The following is a 21271-nucleotide window of genomic DNA, read 5'->3' as shown; positions in this document are numbered from 1 at the left end:
TTTGCTGATTTTAAACCATTCAGTGTCTCCTTGTTCTGTTTGAAAGACTGCCACTTAGTCTATGTACAGGTTCCTTATGAGCACAATGAAATGTTCTGGAATACTCATTTTTCACAATGCTGTCTATAGTTTGTCATGATTCACACAGTGGAAAATCTTTGCATAGTCAATAAAGCACAGGTAAATGACTTTCTGGTATTCTTTGCTTTTCGTCAAGAGCCATCCGATGCCAGTAATGATATGTCTAGTTCCACATCCTCTTTTGAATCCATCTTGAATTTTTGACAGTTTCTTGTTAGTGTACTGTTGCAACCATTTTTGAATTATCTTAAGCAAAATTTTACTTGCATGTGATATTAATGATACTGTTCAATGATTTCCATATTCTGTTGGGTCACTTCTCTTTGGAATGGGCACAGATATGGATCTCTTCCTATCAGTTTGCCAGTTAGTTGTCTTCCAAATTTCTTGGTATAGATGAGTGAGTGCCTCCAGTGCTTTGTCAATTTGTCAAAAGATTTCAGTTTTAGTCCATCAATTCCTGGTGCCTTGTTATCTGTCAATGCCTTCAGTGCACCTTAGACTTTGTATCATTGGCTCTTGATCATGTGCAACCATTTCTTTTTGGTAGAGTGACTGTGTATATTCCTTCTATCTCCTTTTGATACTCAATATTTTGCCCATGTTGTTAACAACATGGGAAATATATATATATTTGGCTTCAACTGCTTTTATTGAGGGTAAACCTTGGGGCAATCAGTCACGAGACACCAAGAACCCCTTAATGACCTTTTGCTTTCTTCCTGTTTAATGTTGTTGATGTCATTCCACAACTATTATGGTCTTTGGTCATTAGTGTCTAATGCATCAAATGTGTTCTTTTTTAAACTTTGTATTATGACTTGAGTGAAGATTAACAGACAAGATCATCAGCTTTACTTCAATCAATCATACGTGTTGTTTCATCTAAACAATTACAGTTCCTTCTTTGAAAAAATAGTTACTCTGCTTCCTCCCTGTGGCTTCCCTTTTACATCTTATTTTTCACAAATCAACAAAGCAAAATATTTGATGCACACACACAAAACAAAATTTATATTTTACTTTAAAATAGCCAAAGGGCATATTTTGTAAGCCAGCCTCCTGCCTGCAGACACACAGCCTTTCTCAGTCCATGGACCTAGAGTTCACAGTTGCTCTGTCTCTCCATGCCATTGTCTCTGCCACCGTCTCTGCTATTGCTGCCTTTCGAGGTAGGGATTTCACACTCCACTCATGTTCTTCCTACTTGATGGTCCTGGGGACTTGTGTTCCTACAATGAAAGATAAACTACACCCCACGTTCGTCACACATCTTCTACAATTACAGCTGAGATAATTGGAACTAATCTGATAAAAATTAATCACAATTGGCTCATAAAATCTTGTCACCATCAGCCCCCATCTACTTTCACCAGATCCATCTGGAAAAGAGGAAAACTATTCAGTGGAGATTCTACATTACCCCCTCGTTCTAAAGTGAAGCACAATCATGAAGCTTGTAAGCAAACCACTTTGTGCCTTTCTAGCCCCCCGTTTTTGATAGTCAATGTCTAAATTGCCTGTCCCTATCAGTCAATGTCTAAATTGCCCGTCTCTTTCCTCAGTGCACTGAGGAAACAGTCTTGATTCTTAATAGGAAGAATCCTTGCATTTCAGTTGGAATTTTTTAGCAACTGCATCTGTAAGCAAGGGTCCAGTTCATCAAATTGTAGCAATTTACACCTGCTCACAGTATCAAGCATCTTTATCTTCATCTGGTTGAGTTCTGGTCAGATAGCCATCCAAGCTAGATCAAATAGATACTGTCTACAAGTTTGGGAGTTCTCCATGCCTCCTCCCACTTTAGACCAGCTGGCAGCTTCACTCTCAGCTCTAGTCCCCAGAGGTTAGGCCAGTGTCCATGGGTTCAGGAGTTCACATAACAATTAAACTTATGATCAGCCAGCCCTTCCTCTTCTTACTCTCATCTTAAGGTCAACGGGTGTGAATGGAACATGGCCAAACTCTGCCCAGATCTTCATTGCTGCATTTCCCCCACTTCCACTCACAGGTAGACCAGGGTGGTCACCAGCGAGCAGACTAGACTGTTCGTGGGTTATCTTTCAATTTCAGTCTTAGGACCTCTTTTCTTGGGCCTTTACACAAGGGAGTTTTCCAACCTGAACTTTCTTCTCCCGCCTTCCCCACAGCCTCTGCCTCATACATCCTCTTTACTCTTCATGTCTCAGCCTAGATGTCTCCTCTTCTAGGAAACCTTCCTCATTCCTCCAGTGTGGACAGGTGTTTCTTTTGAGAACTCCATGGTGCCTGTACCTACTCAAGCAGAGCACCGACATTCCACTCAACTGTAATTGCCTCTTATTTGCAATCCCAGCGGACTGGGAACTACTCTGTCAGGGTGGTAAAAAGCTGTCTTATTCTAACACTTACCTACAGATTAGCCTTAAAATGTAGTCATTATTTCATCTGTGTTCTTGACTGAGTGAATGGATAACATTTCTAGAGGTCTCAGACATGAGACCTAAATTTAACTTGAAATAATTCCTTTGAATGTGTCCACCACTCTCAAGTCTATTTGGACTCACGGTGACCCTAGAGGACAGAGAAGAACTGCCCCATTAGGTTTCTGAAGCTGAAACATCTTTCTCTTAAGGAGTATCTGGTAGGTTCGAACCATCAACCCTTAGTTAACAGCACAACATTTAACCCACTGTACTGGCTGGTGGTTATGTGCTGTGGAGGCTATTCCAACTCATAGCGATCCGATATAGGGTTTTCGAGGCTGTGAATCTTATCTAAGAAAGCCTCATCTTTCTTCCACAGAGCATCTGGTAGATTCAAACTGCTGACCTTGTGGTTATCAGCTCAACTTATAACTCACTATATTACCAGAGCACCTTACCTAGTGCGCTACCAGGGATCATTTCAGCAAACATCTAAAATGTACTTGGTCCTATGGTCAACTCCGGAGAATCAAAGAGGGATAAGAATCAGGCCCTTAAGACTTCTGGTCAGCAGCAGAGATCGAAAAATGTTTTTCTTGGTTAAAAACTTAATGAACAATGGATAAAATATTGGGGAAATTAAACAAAAGTCTAAGTACAAAACCAAGAAAGAAAAGTTACAGAAACAGAGAAGGAAGTTGGTATCTGAGCTGGAACTGAGGCCATCTGGTCTCCAGTTTGTCCGAGTCAGATACAGACTTTAGGGAGAGGTGTTTAATGTCTTCTCAGAGCAGTGGATGAAACTCAGGTCTGTGCCCTCAATGGAGCTCTATGCTAGTGGCCAGGACTATCCCCACCTGGGGAGGATGAGTTACAAAACTCTGCCCAGTAGTCTAGGGATGACTCTCTTGTTCTCTTATGGAGCAGCCAGTGGTCTCAAACCACCAACTTCCAGTTAGCAGTCCAATGCCTAACCTACTGCACTACCAGGGATCATTTAGCAAACACCTAAAATGTACTTGACCTTGTGTTCGACTCTGGAGAGTCATGAAATAGGAAAGCTCACCACATTCCCAAGACCAGGAGTGGAAGGAGTCAACCACAGGAAAAAGTCCATGTTTTACGATCCATACATGGGCCTCCATGTTTGATAAAGAAGAGGGTCAACAGAGGCAAAGGCAGTGCTCAGTGAGGACAGACACACAGCTGTAACAGTAGACCCCGACACCCCCACAATCCTGAAGATGGTGCACAATGGTGGGGGAGGAGGAGCGTTGTTTGTCCTGTTATATGTAAAGTTACCATATGTGCAGACTCACCTGCAACAACAACCGTCATATAAAGAAATGTGCACAATAGGATATACGATAAAATAGTATTTGTGTACAACTGTTCGATGCATAAACAGTATTTCCTGTGCTTCAGGAAGACATATGTGTGTTAATGGAGCAGACACATAGGTAGGAAGGAAGGACACACACTAGTCCTAAGATGAGCTGCCTTTGGGGTGGGAATGGGAGGAAGGGAAAGGAAGCAGGGAAGGCTTAAAAAAGATTTGAACTGAAAAATGTGCCCTTTGGACATTTAAACAAATATAGAGTTTCAATGTGGCATGTGTACATAAAAAAAAAAAGTCCTAGAGATAAATACTGTTAACTGATGGTGCATGGAGGGTGTAAAACTAACAATCTGCCCAGTAACCCTTTACTCACTCAATTCACAAGAAAAGCTTTAAAAACAACCTAAATTATTCAAAATTAAAAAGGCAACATTTTCCCTAACGACAAAGTTTAGAAGAGATGGGAAGGTGGTTGGAATGAACCTAAGAACTACAGGGAGGAAGCAGGACTGTTGTTTCAGGGAGGGGATTGCAATCATTGAGATGAAACAAAGTGTATGATTTGTTGAATGTCAAACTGATGATCTTGTCTGTAAACCTTCACTCAATTCACAGTAAAAAATTTAGGAAAAAAGAATAACTAAAGCAAATGATAAAATAAATTGTTATTAGTTTTTGGTGGGAGAGTGTCTTTATCATTAAAAAAAATATATTCTCTGTATATCTCAAATACAAATGAAAAGATAGTGTATTTTTTTCCACAGAATTTTTACAGCCTCCTCATATATCATAATATAAAACAATAGACTATTTTTTTCTAAAAAATAGAATATTAAAAGAAAGATTGAATGTACTTAAAAAAAAAAAAAAGAATATAACAATGGTAGAGGGAGAATGTCAAGAGTAATTGTAATTAAGTCTAGAGGGAGGAGTCTACTAGAAGAAACAGCCCAGAGGTCTTTTGGGAGCTGGGCTAAGGATGGTGGCTCGAGGGGGTACAGAAAACAGTTCTTTGCATTCCATGGGACTTTAAACATTTGAAGTGGTATTTGTTTGGAGGAAACAAAATAATAATGCAAAGTAAGAAAGAGAGAAATAAGAGAAGAAATGGATATAGGAAGGAGGGAGGAAAAGAGGTCCCTTCCTCAGAGCGTGCAGTCCAGACCCCTGAGACTCAGAGGACCAGTCTCTAGCCTCCTACGGGCGGAGGTGACAATAAACACACCCATGAAAGCCCTCACCTTTGAAGAAGATGAAATTCAAGAGGACCATGAGTGTGTCTTGGTTGAACTCTTGCAGGCAGTCTGGCACTTGTCCATACGTCTGCTTTCTCACATATTCACTGATCTGCCTCCACATCCCAGGGGAATCCGTGAAGTTAGCTGAAAAGGCTAACACACCGTACAGCTCCTTGATGCTGTCTAGAAACCGTTGCTGAGGTTTGAACTGCTTGTCCAGGAAAAGGGAGTTGCCTACTTTTAGTTCAAGTTTGGGGTTGGGCAAGTCCAGACTCTGGAGAAGACTCTGGAAGCCACGGTGGAGGTCGGCTTCTGGTGTCTCAGTGAGGTTGAAGCCCAGGCCCTCAAGGATCTGAGTTTGGGTGTCAGCCTGGGTCCCAAGAGAGAGTAGGGCCAGAGTGGTGAAGATACTCACTGGGGAGAAGAAGATGTTTCCGGGGTTATCTGCTGCCATCTGCTTATATAAATGCAAAGCAAACTTGGTGATGGTGGGCGTGATTTTGTGGTAGGCGGGGGCTGGCTCTGAGAGTTGGTCATGGGCGACTTGAGGCGCCCTCAAATTCTTATCTCCATGTGCAGAAAAGGCCAACACTCCTGTTCCCAGCAGCCAGAGCCAAGCTGGCCCCATCCTCTGAAAACAAGATGGTGGACATGTAACTTCCTTGCATACAGAACTCTATGGTTCCCATTGCTTACACAGTACACATCACCATTCATACCATATCCCACAAGGGCACCATGGGAGAATCCTGCAGAGGACAACATGGTAGGTGAATGGTTAGGACCCTGGTTACAATTAGAACTGTAGTCCTTTATGTGCTGTACATATTGATAAATCAAGAAAAAGACTCTGGACTATAAAAGCTTCCATAATCTAATCTCCCTTTCTTCCATCAATCTTCCCTCCCATCTACTTTCCTTCAAACTTCCTTTTCTCCCTCTATCACTAAAAGGAGGCAGAATCATGAACAACTCTGTTTTATAAAATGAGAAATGGAAGCTCTGCAAGGCAGAATAACTTCTCCTTCCTCTCTTTTGCTTTGTTCATCTTTATTCCTAGTCATTCCTTGAATGGTTCATCTCCTTTCAAGGATCTGTCTGTAGTAGATACTCAGTTTGCAGTGGGGAAAGGAGATGAACATAATCCCTGACCTCATAGATCTTAGAGTGTAGTTGGGATGACACTCCATAATGAAATGAGCTAATACTTGTATATGACAATATACAATGACAAATGTCATTGCAATTTGAGAAGGAATCCATTGAATAAATGTTCAGGAAACTGTGGCAATGAATGATACTGGACTCTTTTGTAGCTAGGTGTGGTCAGACAAGGATGCTCTTAATACCTAGAAGAGAGGGTGGTGGATGCAACGCAAAGGAAGAGGCATGCTTCCTTGCCCATGGTCTTCCATTAGTTGGAATGAGCCTGTGATGATTAGCCATTGGGGCCATGCTGATGAGAACAACCTTTAAGGGGTGGCAAAGCATGGGGTCAGTGGAGCCTGGGAGGAGAGGTGACAGCTATGGCTTCGTCTCTATCTGCTCTCTGTTCATTTGAATCTCTCTTGTCACATATAATAGCTGAACCCAAGATCCTAATTGATGCAGGGGTTTGGGGAAGATAGCCCTGTGCTTTTGTTTCTTCAGTTAGAAAATGTGTGAGATGAGACTGCTGTCTACCTCTAGAGGTCAAAGTGGTTCAGGACCAGGGGGACCCCTTGCCTCAGGCCAGGGGTGTAGCTCCGGTTCTCTTAAGGATTGTCCTGCCTTGCTGTCAAGCCTAGTGTCCTTATTTCCTTCCAGGTCTCCCCAGGGACATATGTTCACACTGTCACCACACCCTTCTCAAGAGTGATGCTCTCTGTGTCCTTCTGCCCCCATCCAAACTAGCCCTCTCACTGCCCCATTCCCTGTTGTTGGCCTTCTCTGATGGTCTGTGTGTCTGCACACTTTTAAAGCTCTTTGCTCAAACCAGCAACCTCTGGATCAAGTTAAAGCCCTGGGGTAGGTGGGAGAGGTTGAATGTGTGCACATGGCTTATAGCTTGTGGGGACTCTTATAGGCTCCATCAAACCAGCAGTTGGCAGGAGGGACATGTGCAGCCTCACTGCTTGTGATATTGAAATGCATTTGCTGGTCAAAGAACTGGAGGTGATGTCCCAAGGCCACACACACACACACACACACACACACACACTACCACCAACAAGACCCAGTGACCATTTCTGGGCTTTTCCTTGGAGAAAGGATTTGGAAGATGCAGAACCATTTAAAAAAAGAAAGCAAAGAAAAAAAAAAAAAAAGATTTGTTCCTGGGTAAACTAAAAAAAAATAAAGCTGTGATGAAATTACTTTTGATTAATTTTTAAAATTTCATTGAATTCAGCACTATTTTCTACCCTAACACAGCTTAAAGATTGCCAGGTTTGCAGAAACAGGCTCGTGTGTATTTCTTAAAGCAGGATGGAGTTATAAGTCCAGGGCCCTGGGTTGGACTCAAGGTGCCACTGGTTACTCACTGTGTAACTGACATTCATGTTAACCTCAGTGTTCCTATTCTCAAATGCAAATGACAACATCTACTTCATGGGGTCCCTTGAGGATGGCACTACATATAATATACACACTTGCAGGCACATGCAAGGTGCTTGAGCCCAGTTTTCTTCCTCTTCTACGGAAGCCAAATGTAATTACGTCCAGTTCATTTCTTAATTCCCTTTTCAGAATCTGAGGCTAATGAAGGACACCATTAATTGTCACATCCCTCCTGTATTAGGTGTTTATTACGTGTCAGGGATATTACATACATTGCATCAGTGGTTCCCAACTAGAGGTGTTTACAAATACACAAGTGTGTGTATATGTGTGTGAGAGGGGGTGTGGCGGGGGTTTGGATTATCTCTGTGGAGGATGCCACTGGTGTCTAGTGAGTGACGGTCTGAGATGCAAACAGATAGTGCAAAACAGCCACATGCATTGAACAGGGACTCTGCCAAAGGCCAGCCATCCCCTACTGAGAAATGGTGCTCTATGTCAGTTTATTTCATCTTGGTAAGAACCTTAAAGGATCCCTGGATGTTGTAAATGGTGAAATAGTAGATGCTAGCTTAACGGTTGAGTTCATCTAGAGGTGCTTGAAAGAAGATTTGGAAATTTACTTCCAAAAATTCAGCCACTGAAATCCTATGGAGCACTGTTCTAATGTGACACCCATGGGGTCATCATGAGCTGGAGAAAACTAGATTTCAATTGGTGGTGGAGGAACCTTAAGAAGTAGGCTTATCGCTGCTTCACATACGAGGAACCGGAGTCCGAACAAACATCTGGTAAGTGGCAGAGGCAAGATTCAAACTCCAGACCATGGCTCTTAAGCATGACATTTTTCAGAACACAGAATTTCTAGCAAGTTAGCTACAACATAACTACTGTCTTGTTTGGGGTCATACTGTTCTGTTTTCCTGCCTAACTGCCAAGAATATTTGGAGTCCCTGTCTCAAAATTCTTGAAGGTCAAGTTTTCCATAAAAACGGATTGAAAACTTGAAGTTCCTACTTCAGAACTTGGAGGCAGTGACTCTGTGCATTTTTCCTTTTAGGGATTCATTTCTCCCACCCCTGCCCCTCAAAGCCAGAGAGAGAGAGAGAAATGGTCAGTGCTGCCCCTGCCTTCTTCTCTGGCACTATGGATGACACGCGTTAGTACTCACAGCACGGCTATGAGGGCTCTAGGTCTTCAGCTCCACATCTCTTTCCACCCACAGGAAAATGGCATTTGTAGATCCAGCAGCCTGGCCAATATTTGTGAGGTCAATTCCTGGAACTGGTTTGGAGACAGTGACCAGCAAACAAGAAAGGATTTTTTTTTCCACAGTAGCTGTCCTGTCTGCCTGTCTGTCCTACAAGCCCACAAATGCGTTGTGAGTCTAGAGCAAGCTCAGCTTGAGGGTCTTCTATTATTGATGAGATCACAATATGATTCCCGCTGCTTTCTGTTCTTTATTGATGACCCTCACAATTAAGATGTTGGTGTATGCTTGGGATACAGAAGCTCTGTGAGGTTAAGAAACTCAGGAAGTGGGGATGGGGCAGGACTGCAAGAGGCATCTGACTCCACAGTCACACTGTGCAGCAAGTTGGCAGGGGACAAGATCAATATACCAAAACCAATTCTTCACCTATGGACTTCTTGTTGTTAAAGACTGTTGAGTCCGTTCTGACTCATAGTGGCCCTATATCGGGGTTCCAATGAGTGGCTGGTGGGTTTGAGCTACTGACCTTATGGTTAGCAGCCCAGTGCTAGCAAGAATTAGTCTGAAAAAGAAATCAAGAAACCAATTCTATTCACAATACCATAAAATAACAAGAGATAGGTTCTTTTATAAAGAAATTTAACAACAATGGAAGTGCAAGATGTCTACAGTTAACGCTATACAACACTGCTGAGAGAAATTCAAACATTTAAATAAATGGAGAGAAGTTCCATGTCCATGTATTGGAAGGCTCCCTATTGTTAAGAAAGTTCCCCCCAAATTGATCAGTAGGTTCAATGATGATCAAACTCTCAACAAGCTTCTTTCGTGGAAATTGATGGGCTGATCTTAATATTTATATGGACATAAAAGGTCTTTTTAAGTTTTTTACCATGGACTGCCAGAAGAACAAACAAATCTGTGTTGGAAGAAGTATAAACAGAATGCTCCTTAGAAGCCAGGATGGACAGACTTCATCTCTCATATTTTGAATATTATCAGGAGGGACCGGTCCCTGGAGAAGGACATCATGCTTGGTAAAGTGGATGGTCAGTGAAAAAGAGAAAGATCCCCAACGAGATGGATTGGCATACTGGCAGCAGCAATGGACTCAAACGTAATGACAATTGTAAGGATGGTGCAGGACCGGGCACTGTTTTGTTCTATGTACATAAAGTCGTTATGAATCAGAACCAACTGGATGCCACCTAAGAGCAATAACAACCTCAGAGAGGTGTTGCTTATGGGTTTGAAGCAATCTGCCTTGCAGTATTTAATTTGACAGCTGGACTTTGGGACCTGTTTTGTGTGCAAACTGATGGCTGGAGCTCGCACTTGTAGCTGGTTCTGAGTGGGCTGAGCTTGTGACCCTCACTGAGCATACTTTGGGAAGGCTGTTATTTCTTCCAGACCCCCAGCTGCTGAGTGAGCTAGAAAGGGACATTGTTGTTCTAAATCTTTCCTGATGGTGCTTACAGTAAGAACAGTAACACTGATGACTAACATTCATTTGTGGTTGTTGTTGGTGGTCATCGAATCAGCTCAACTCTTGAGGACACCCTAAGCATGGGGCTCATCTTCCTTTACTACGTCAGACAATATTCTACTGTCACCCATAGGAGTTTCATGGACTTATTTTCAGGAGCAGATCACCAGGCCTTTCTTCTTAGTCTTTCTTAGTCTGAAGCTGTGCTGAAATCTGCCCACCAGGAACGAATCTGCTGGTATTTGAAATAGCCATGGTATGGCTTCTGGCATCATTTGTTGTTATTGTTGTTGTTAAGTGCCGTTGAGCCTTTTCTGACTCATAGCGACCCCATATAGGGTTTCCAATTTTATGAGTTTGAATCACCGACGTTGTGATTCAAACCGACCTTGCAGTCCAGTGCTTTACCCCACAGCATCACATCAGGGTTGTGAAGTGTCGTCAAGTCAGTTCTGACTCATAGCGACCCTGTACAGGGTTTCCGAGGAGCAGCTGGTGAGCTTGAACTGCCGACCTTGCAGTTCAAATGGCTTTGCAGTCTGGTGCATTAACCCATAGCACCACACCAGGACTTATAACACTGAAATCATCCTAACGGAGCAAACTGACAGATGGGTGATAGTGTATTCACTGGGTACTTAAGTACTATTTGTGTGTTTACTCACAGCCAAGCCAACTGAAGTGGGTATTACCACTTCAGATTCAGAGGAAGACAGTGACCCAGAGAGAGGTGAATGTAGCAGGGTTAGGAGATGAAGGTTCCATAGCTGGGAGATTGTGGAGTTGGGCTTTCAGTCCTGTTTTGGGAGCTAGGGTTGGAGATCTTCTTGCAACCATCCTTCCTGAGCTTGGCCCATCCTTTTTGCTCCTGTCTCCATGCTGTGTAGCTGTCATGGACACGAGGTCCCTATGGTCACATCACCAGCTGTCATTTCTACCTGTGCATCTGTTCCCTGGGGACAGGAATGCCAGTCAAGATGACAAGATTCCAAAGGATTTACTCGAGCTGGTGCCCCACCCACACCCCCTAAATCAAACCCACTGCCATTGAGTTGATGCCAATTTATCATGCCAGTGAAACACTTTCTAGCCTGGTCAGTGCAAGGTCGTATCGAACATCACACTGAAGTGGCTCAGACCACTCCTGGGAACTCTGCATGCAGAGAGGCAGGGTTGGTTCTCTGAGAACAGCATCCGGTCCCCAGGCAGAACTCAGTTCACTGAGATGCTGCAGACAGCCAGACTCATGGGTAACTGATGACCAGGTGGTGGGGCACACCGAGATCTGTCTACAGGACCTTTCAAACCAACACCCATACAGAAAATATGCTCACAGGTTGTCTATGATGTATTTTAAAATGGTTTAGCACAGATTCAAGTGAGGTGGTGATATTTTTATTGGTCTTCTAGGGGCTGGTCTTTCACAACAACTGAGCAACCCTGACCAGGATAAGACTCTACAAGGGAAGCATGTTCCCATTCAGAAGATTCTCCTCAGAAGCCCAGGCTCCAAGTCTGCCTAGCTTGATCAAGAATCAGCAGGAAAGACTTGCTTAATAAGCTTAATGGAGAACTTTGAAAAGAAAAAAAAAGAAAAAAGTGATTTTTCCACTGCCTGGTGTTCACAAAGATAGAACATTTGGATAGAAGTATTACCCAATCACCTTTGTCCTTGTTTGAGCAGCCTGTGACATAGCTCTGGACTCTAGATTCCAAGCCTGGGTTTCGGGTTTGTTTGTTTAGATTGCATGTGTGTGTAGGTTTGTTCATCTGGCTCTGATTAGAAGGTCAGTAGAATCAGCCCTTCCAATATGGCCCCTTGCGCCTTGAGTGACACTTTCCTGAATTGTAAAGGACGGCTACCTGAGGGGCAGAGGGCAGCGGCCTCCCCGAGCTTTCAGAACCTGATCTATGACCACCTTGTGCCTGGTCTTACAAACAGAATCTACCTGAGACACATGTTCATTATAGCTTGCACCTAGAAGCGTGGTTGTGTGGGAGGGGGCTGATAGCCCCCATCCTGACTATGTGAGACTCCCCATGACTATCTGAAAGAATTAGTGATTGGAAAGAGTCTTCACATCCAGGTCTGTCAGATGCCCTGTCTGCTCGGGGCACTGTGGACAGAACCATCCCGCCGAGTGTGTTCCTCAGAAGAAGAGATGACTGAGTTCTCACTGTGGCTTTAATGGGGTCCCAGAGAGCAGCGTACGATACACGGCTTGGTATGAAGAGCCCCCTGGCAGCCTGGTGTCTGGTCTCCTTCCATAAAGTGTCCCTGTGGCCAGGGCTGGGGTTTACCTTTGTTTGTTAGATAAAATGGGTTAGATTCACCTGAAGCTGCCTGCCCCCAGCTCTGCATCAGAATTCCTCTCTGTCTGGGAACACCCCTTGAGGCCCTGGGCATTTCCAGGGACCCAGGAAAGGGTATTCATAGTGGCTAGGTGCTACATGGGCTGCCCTTGTTGATGGTAGGCACGGGGAGAAGAGCAGGTAGACAGAGAGGGCAGGGGAAGCAGGGTGGGCACAGCTCTAGGGGCACGGATTGCTGTGACCTTGAAGTCCACAACACAGACAGTGGCTCTTAGGGCTCACAGGGAGGAGCCAGAGCACGGTTACTTGCAATCAGAGGGAAGAGGCTGAGAGTCCTGGGGGGTGGGGGGGTTGTCAGTGTAAGTCTGTGTGAGTCTATGAGGGTGTATGTATATGTATGAGTGTGTGTATGTGTGTCAATGAGAGTGTGTAAGAGTATTTGTAGATGTGACAGTGTGAGTGTGTGAAAGTGTGAGTGTGTATGCAACTGTGTGGGTCTGTGTGAGTACGTGTGTGTGTGTGTGTGTGCACATGTATAGGAATAAGAGAGCATGCATGAGAGGATTGTGTGCAAGTGAGTGTGTATATTTTAGAGTGCATGTGTGTGAGTGTGTGAATATGGGTGAATCTGTATGCATATATGTGAGTGTGCACACATGTGGATATGGATTGTGAACATGTATATGTCTGTATGTACATATGTGAGTGTGCCTGAGTGTGAATGTGTGAACATGTGTACATCTGTATGTGAATATGTGAGTGTAGACATGTGTGGGTATTAATGTGAACGTGTGTGTGTGTGTATGTGTGTATGTGCACAAATGTGGGTGTGGATTGTGAACATGTGTGCATCTATATGTACATGTGTGAGTGTATACACATGTGGGTGTGAATGTGCGAATATATGTGTGTCTGTGTTGCATACGTGAGTATGCACATGTGTGGGTGTGAATGTGTGAACATGAGTATGTCTGCATTACATAAATGAGTGTGCACACATGTGGGATGTACATGTGTGCACCTGTATGTGCATGTGTAAGTATGCACATGTGTGGGTCTGAATGTGTGAACATGTATTTCTGTATGTGTATGCGTGACTTCACACATGTGGGTGTGAATTTGTGAACATGTGTACATCTGTATGTGCATGTGTGAGTGTGCACATGTGTGAGTGTGAATGTGTGCATCTGTATGTGCATGTGTTCACATGCACACACGTGGGTGTGAATATGTATGCGTCTACATGTACGTGTGTGAGTGTGCACACATGTGGGTGTGAATATGTGAACATGTGTATATCTATGCATGTGTAAGTATGCACAATGCGGTTGCGATTGTATGAACATGTATGTGTGTGTGAATGTGTGGCCATTTGTGCAGCTGTATGAGCATTTATGTGCATGCACACGTGTGAGTGTGAATGTGTGTCTGTGTGTGAATATGTGAGCATGCACACTTGTAGGTGTGAATGTCTGAACATGTGTGTGCCTGTGTGAGTGTGCTGGAATGTGAATGTGTGAACATGTGTGTCTGTGTGTGCAATGTGAGTGTGCACATTGTGGGTGTGAAAGTGTGTATGTCATTGTCAGAGTCAGGAAGGTGATCAAACTGAGGAACACAGATGAAACCAACCCAGAGCACTCAGAGAGATGCTCACCCCCCTTCAATGAAGCCATTTTCCTGCTGGAGAAATGCATGACTCCACTGCCCCCTACCATCTGGACTTGGCCACCCATCTGATCATGTGCTCATCTGCCCCTCCTTCTGCTGCAGCCACCTGGGCCCCTTGTTCCTCCGGTGTGCCTTCTCCTTCTGATTGGCAGGCTTTGCCCTCCCATGGCTTCCTTCCAGTCCTCCTTTCCTGTTTCTTCCCAGCACTCTTGCAATGGGTCCCAATCATGGCTGATGCTAGCTTGGGTTTAATGGTTGTAGAGGTTGTCTGTCTCCTCCATGTAGAATGCAAGAAGCTCATCATTATGTTCAACACCTTTAGCACCTGCACCTCCATCTCTTAGCACATGTTAGGTGTTCAAGAAGTATTTATAGAGTGAATGAGTGAGTGAATTTATAGAGTGAATGAATGAAGCCATAGGTCAGCAGAAAAGCCATTTACAGGTAATGACCCTGGAGTCTGGTTGTCAGTTTCTTATACAAGACACTGAGCTCACCTTCTAAGATAACTGAATTTACCACTAATTCAGCCAGTGATGTGTTTGCCCTACATCTTCCTGTTCTCAGACCAAATGCCAAACAAACAAATAAACAAAACACTACAAAACCTAAGGACGTAGAATTGATTTCAACTCAAGGAGCCCCATGTGTGTCAGAGCAGAACTGGGCTCCATGGCATTTTCCATGATTGTGACCTTTTACAGGTAGATCACCAGGTATTTCTTCTGAGGCTCCTCTAAGTGGATTCAAATTTCCAAACTTTTTATTAGTAGACAGCCAAACACTTAACTGTTTCCACCACTTCAGAACTTCAGACATTAAACAGGTCAGCCATCTTCCAATGAAGCGAGGTACCTGGGAAAGATTGAAGGAAAAGTTACAGATAGGAGGTGACAACAATTTTGGATGGTGACCAGGGTCCCTACTGCCTGGCTGATGACTGAGCCTCATCAGTGGCACTCCTGGTAATGAACATGCTTGCTAGGATTTCGTGGTGTTGACAATTTTTGCTATTAAGTTAATATTATTAGAGTCTGGTGTTGTGATAAGCATCATGAAGGGTTTATTGAAGGCGATGACAGGAATATCCTGGGAGGGCTTTTCCTTTGACCGGACCGTGAGCCTGGTGTCTGTCACTGCTGCTGCCTCTGTGCCCACCTCACTAATGTCCAGCATTGCCTTGTGGGTGGCCTGTCAAGGAAAACACAATGAATATTAGCAAACTCTGGAGGGGCTGATCCAAGTATGGGTGCTCTGCATGGGATGGTGCCTCCTACCTCGGGAGGAGACTCAAGATTACATAGGCCAGATGCTTGTTTGCTACAACTGTTGGTACAACTGGTCAGTTGGCCTTTTCAAACTGAATGGAATGTCTGCCTTGAACATAGAGCTCTTTTAGGATCATCCTATGAACAACCAATGAGTCCTGATGTGGTGTTGTCGCATAAGCACTCTTTTGCAAGGTCAATTTGAACCTCAAGGTTGGTGGTTCAAGCTCACCAGCTGCTCCTCAGAAACCCTATACAGGGTTGCTATGAATCAGACCTAACTCGACAGCACTTAACAACAACAAAATAAGCAACTAAAGTGATAACAGCAACTCGAAATATTTGTTGGGAATGTTAGTGGGCAGTGAGTTTATGTGAACGGGAGAGGAACACCTCGGAAAAGGAAGTTGAAGAATGGAATTTATGTCACTGGATTGTACATGTGCAAAGTGCTGGACAGGCATATGGTATATATAGATATTCTAAACAGCAACAGAAAGTGAAATTTAAAATGTTAAAAGGAAGAAGATGTTCAAATTGTACTTAGAATGGGTAGTGATTGCAATCATAGTGATAGAAAGGGGCATTTCAGGAAATTGGATGCACCCTTCTAAAGGAACTGCACCAGAAAATTCCAGTCATGTTTGGGACAGAGGATGTTATACTTTATGGCTGAAGTAGAAGGTGATAGGAAGCTAGGTGCAACACGTTTAACCTGCATGCTGTTGAACTTAGAAATATTCCCCTTTCCTTCTAAGGCAGCAGAATTGGCAGCCACAGGAAAAGCTGAGCTTCAATTGTTCCATGAAGGACTAGTATTTGATACAAATCTCGTTTTAGGGGGAAAAATAAACAAAAGAAAGAATGGAGTTGAATGACTGCAAATGCAGACTAGAAAGACCTGAGTTTGAGCCCAGGTCTGCCACATTTTGGTGCCTTTAGGTACTGTGAGCTTCGGAGTCCAAATCTCTCAACAGGGTGGTGATAATAGCATGTATCACCCAGGGTTATTGGGTGACTAAACTGACACCATAAATAGCAAGTGCTTCAGGATTTGTTAACAGTAGCAGTTGCTAAGATCATTGCATGCCTGGACATAGCCTTGTTTTTGTTGTTGTTATGTGCCGTGGAGTCGGTTCCGACTCATAGCGACCCTGCACAGGGTTTCTGAGGCTGTAAATCTTTACGGGATCAGAAAGCCTCATCTTTCTCCCGCGGAACAGCTGGTAGTTTCAGACTGCCAACCTTGAGGTTAGCAGTCCAATTCGTAACCACTACACTACCAGAGATCCTTGGGACATAGCCTAGGCAATGCTAATGTTGGATTCCTTCCTCATCTTTTAGGGTAAAGTCTTAACATGTTCCTACACTCTAGGGGGCCATGAATGCCTTCAAAATGCAACATTGCTGTTCATATGCTTGAATAAGTATTTTCTTGGGCGTTCACCAAAATATGTGTTGGAATCCAAACCCATATGTCTGTGGATGCAATCCTGTTTGGAAATAGGACTTTTCTTTGCTATCAGTGTAAGGTGGATCCTGACACTAATCACCTCTGAGTGTCACAAAGTGCAGCATAGACAGAGATAAGCAAGCACAAAGGGGGAAAGAGAGATGCCATAGGGATACGGCCAAGGAACCAAAGGAGGCTAGAGCAACTAAAAGACACAACACACGCAGGACAAGCTGTCCCCTAGAACTGACATTCTGAATTCAGACTTCTGGCTTCTTAAACTGTGAGGAAAAAAACTTCTGTTCTTTAATGCCACCCCTTCTGGTGTTTCTGTTATCACAACTCTATGTAACTAAGTAATAGTTGTTGTTGTTGTTAAGTGCCATCGAGTCGATTCCGACCCATAGAGACCCTGTATAGGGTTTCCAAGGAGCAGCTGATGAGCTTGAACCACCGATCTTGCAGTTCAAACGACTTTGCAGTTGGACACATTAGGCCACAGCACAAATGCCATAGAACTTGCTCTGACTCATAGCGACCTTATATAGGGTTCCTGAGGAGTAGCTGGGGAGTTTGAAGCACAGGCCTTGCAGTTCAAAACAACCTTGCAGTCCAGTGCTTATCATACAGCACCACAGTAGAAGTCCTAAAACACATAGAGAAAGACCCATTACATTCAACATATTCCTGTGGAATTCCTCTGCATTCCTCCCCTGCAGCCCAGTGAGGTCAGTGTCCTTCAGGGTCCCTAGTGATATCAAAATGTTTAGGACAGGACAGGGATCCGAACTTCCTATGAAGATAAAGGTCAGACAGGTAACCCCAGTGAGATGAGGAGATCTCTTTTAAGAGTAGGGGCTTCAGAGGCAGCCCACAGTCTGGTGAAGAGGTGCCCAGCTCAGCCTAGGTGATTGCTGCTGGGTAGGATTTGGGCTCCTTGTCACTATGTAGGAGCGGGACTCAGTGATTTGCTTCCTAAAATCCAGATTTTTAGGTCCAATGTCTAATTTTAAAAGGCTGCCTCTTTTTAAAAGCTGTCATCATTTTGACCATTGCAGATCAAACATAGCACATCCTCAGGGTGCAGAAGACCATGAGTAGCCACAGGATAACCTCGGTGTGAAGATCTCGCCTTCAAGGAGGAAGGAAGTGACGTCAAATGCCAGGTCGGCATTTGCGAAAGGAGGTAAGTGTCACGGGCACTTTCAGGCTGAAGAAAAGCTTGAAACTGCTTCTGGGTTGAGGCAGGTGACTTAGTACCGAAAGTCAGGTGGCCATAAAGCCACAGGCACAGATTCAATCCTATTGCTACTTAGAGAGGAGTCATTTCACTTCTCTGAACCTCGGGTTCCTTGTCAATGGGTAGTGAGCACACAGTTCACTGGTCTCATCAGTGGGATTAGAACACACAGTTAGCCTGTTTTATCAATGGGACGAGGGCACACAGTTAACCAGTCTCCCCGAGTCTTCCCAACTCAGACTCTGTAGAAATAATCTCAGTTACCAACTCACTTTGGAAACCCACAGGGAGTGTTTCTTTGTGATTCCAGAAAAATCCGCGTTGTTATTGAAGGCATCCTTGATGCCCATCTTTGGGAGGATGGTCCCCAGGTCATAAGAGGCAGAAATGGAAAACTTTGGCATGAATATCTCTACCAACCTGTGGAGAAGTAAATGGAAAAGGTGACGTCAGAGTCCATGGCATCTCCCTCTCTGCCTCCATGTGGTGTTTCTAGAGACTCTTCTTCCTCAAGCATTGCTGATTGTTGCTAAAGAGGTCAACACATCCAAGACATACAGCCCAAGTTGTTCTGGAAATAACACTCTTGACTAAGCAGATGATGAAGGGGTTCCCCAGTGAGGTAGAGTTCAGAGTTTGGATGGTGGCCTGAATGTGGGAGCCCTTGGCCGAGGCCAAAGGATGATACTGGGCAAAGTTACAGAAGACCTACCATCTCCAGCCCAGAATATCTCCTCAGCAGCCCTTCCCAAGACCAAAACAAACAAAACCCAACCCTAAACCAGTTTTCATTGAATAGATTCCAAAGGATTGCAACCCCATGTATGCCAGAGTAGAACTGTATTCCATAGCATTTTCAATGACCATGATCTGTTGTAATTAGACCACCAGGACTTTGTTCTGAGGACCCTTTGGTTAGTACCTAAGTGCTTAATCATTTGTACCATCCATGGGTTCCCATTTCCCAAGATAAACCCCGTCCATTCTCTTGAACAGTAATAGAGCTTCCTGCACTGTTGGAAATCGTATAAAGCTGTGCTTTCTACCTCTGGCTGGTGAGCATGTAAAATTTTCATTTTATTTCATTTTAATTAATCTGAATTTAAATAACTACCTGTGGTCGCTGGTCTCTATATTGGAGAGCACAGCCCTAGATTTCGACACACATTCTTCCTTCTCTTCAGTGGTTCTCCTGAGTCAAGAGTAAGCAACTACATTTATTGAGCCCTTATATGTGCCAGACATTGATTCCGGCACATTCATTAACTTTAGTTCCATTGTAAAGACAATAACGTAGTTTCTGGACTTGAAATAGTTACTGATGAAGATCAGACTACAATCTTTGGTATGGATTACACTTTAACATAATGAAAACAAAAGTCATAACTCATAAATGGATTAATAAGCAACATCGTGACAAACAGAGAAAAGATTAAAGCTATTAAAGATTTCATTTTACTTGGATCCACAACCAACACCCATGAGACCAAGATATCAAATGACATATTACAAGAGGGAAAAGCTACCACAAAGACCTCTTAAAAATATTAAAAAACAAAGACGTCCATTTGAGGACTAAGGTGTGTTTGACCCAAGTCATAGTATTTTCAGTCACCTCATAAGCATGCAAAAGCAGGACAATGAATAAGGAAGCTCAAAGAAGGACAGATGCCTTTGAATCATGGTGTTGATGAGGAATATTGAATACACCAGAAGAACAAATATGTCTTGGAAGAAGACTAGCCAAAATGCTCCTCAGGAGCAAGGATGACTTTGTCACATACTTTGAACATAGTCTCAGGAGGTACCAGTCCTTGGAGAAGGACATCATACTTGATAAAGTAGAGGACCAGCAAAGAAGACAACGACCTTTGATGAGATGGATTGGCACAATGGCGGCAACAATGGATCATACATAGCAATGGTTGTGAGGATGGCTCAGGACTGGGCAGGGTTTTGTTCTGTTGTATGTGGAGTCACTATGAGTTGCAACCAACGCTATGGCACCTAACCACAACTTAGTTTTACGTACTTAGTGAGTCACAGAAGTATTGGATGGACTCTTTCCAGTTATCCTCTGACATTAATCCCTATAGCCCAATGGCAACTCTCTCCTGCCTATGACTACCTCCTGTCCTGGCTTGGTTTCTCCATCTTCTCCAGGGTCTTCTGCTGTCTGGGTCCAACAGCCTTCCTGCACTGCTCCCAGCCCTGAAAACTAAAGACTCCTTGCAGCACCTAAACATCCCCTGAGCACATCCTGCTTAGCATCTTCACAATGCTGCTTCCTCTGTAGAAAAAGTCCTCTGGTAGTGTAGTGGTTACGAATTGGGCTGCGAACTGCAAGGTCAGCAGTTCAAAACTACCAGTTGTTCCATGGGAGAAAGACGAGGCTTTCTGCTCCTGTAAAGTTTTACAGCCTTGGAAACCCTGTACAGGGTCGCTATGAGTTGGAACCTACTCCACGACACATGACAACAATAACAACAATAAGTCTCGACATTGAATGAAGGAATTGACAAAGAACAAGGCACTAGGAATTGATGGACTAAAAATTGAAATCTTTCAAGAAAGTGAGGCAGCACAGGAGGCACTCACTTATCTATGCCAAGAAATTTGGAAGACAACTATCTGGCCGACTGATTGGAAGAGATCCGTATTTATGCCCATTCCAAAGAGAGGTGACCCAATAGAAAGCAGAAATCTTCGGACAATATATTTTATATCCCATGCGAGTAAAGTTTTACTAAAAGTAATACAGAAATGGCTGCAAGCATGTATTGACAGAGAACTTCCAGAGTTTCAAGCCAGACTCAGAAGAGGCCGTGGAACAAGAGATATCATTGCTGATGTCCGATGGATCTTGGCTGAAAGCAGAGAAGATCAGAAAAATGTTTGTTTACCTGTGCTTTATTGACCACACAAAGCTTTCGATTGTGTGGATCATGACAAGCTATGGACAACATTGCGAAGTATGAGCATTCCGGAACAACTTAATTGTGCTCATGAGGAATCTGTACCTGGAC

The 21271-nt window shown here is 43.7% G+C and overlaps 2 protein-coding genes across 2 annotated transcripts in view; both read right to left on the bottom strand.

The window, feature by feature from the left end:
• The window catches only part of SERPINA11 (serpin peptidase inhibitor, clade A (alpha-1 antiproteinase, antitrypsin), member 11), a 13595-nt gene extending 7904 nt beyond the window's left edge, over positions 1-5691 (bottom strand). Inside the window, exon 1 of the mRNA XM_006839548.1 lies at positions 5067-5691. Coding sequence (XP_006839611.1) covers positions 5067-5691 — 625 coding nt within the window. The remainder of the gene's footprint in view (positions 1-5066) is intronic.
• A 9574-nt stretch (positions 5692-15265) lies between these two features.
• Positions 15266-21271, bottom strand: part of SERPINA9 (serpin peptidase inhibitor, clade A (alpha-1 antiproteinase, antitrypsin), member 9) — a 10015-nt gene continuing 4009 nt past the window's right edge. Inside the window, exons 3-4 of the mRNA XM_006839622.1 lie at positions 18518-18665; positions 15266-15475 (exon numbers count right to left, since the gene is read on the bottom strand). Coding sequence (XP_006839685.1) covers positions 15266-15475; positions 18518-18665 — 358 coding nt within the window. The remainder of the gene's footprint in view (positions 15476-18517; positions 18666-21271) is intronic.

This window comes from Chrysochloris asiatica, unplaced genomic scaffold, assembly GCF_000296735.1.
Source record: "Chrysochloris asiatica unplaced genomic scaffold, ChrAsi1.0 scaffold00025, whole genome shotgun sequence".
Taxonomy (NCBI): Eukaryota; Metazoa; Chordata; class Mammalia; order Afrosoricida; family Chrysochloridae; genus Chrysochloris; species Chrysochloris asiatica.
The sequence above is the reverse complement of the archived record's forward strand: the minus strand, read 5'-3'. Positions and strand labels throughout refer to the sequence as shown.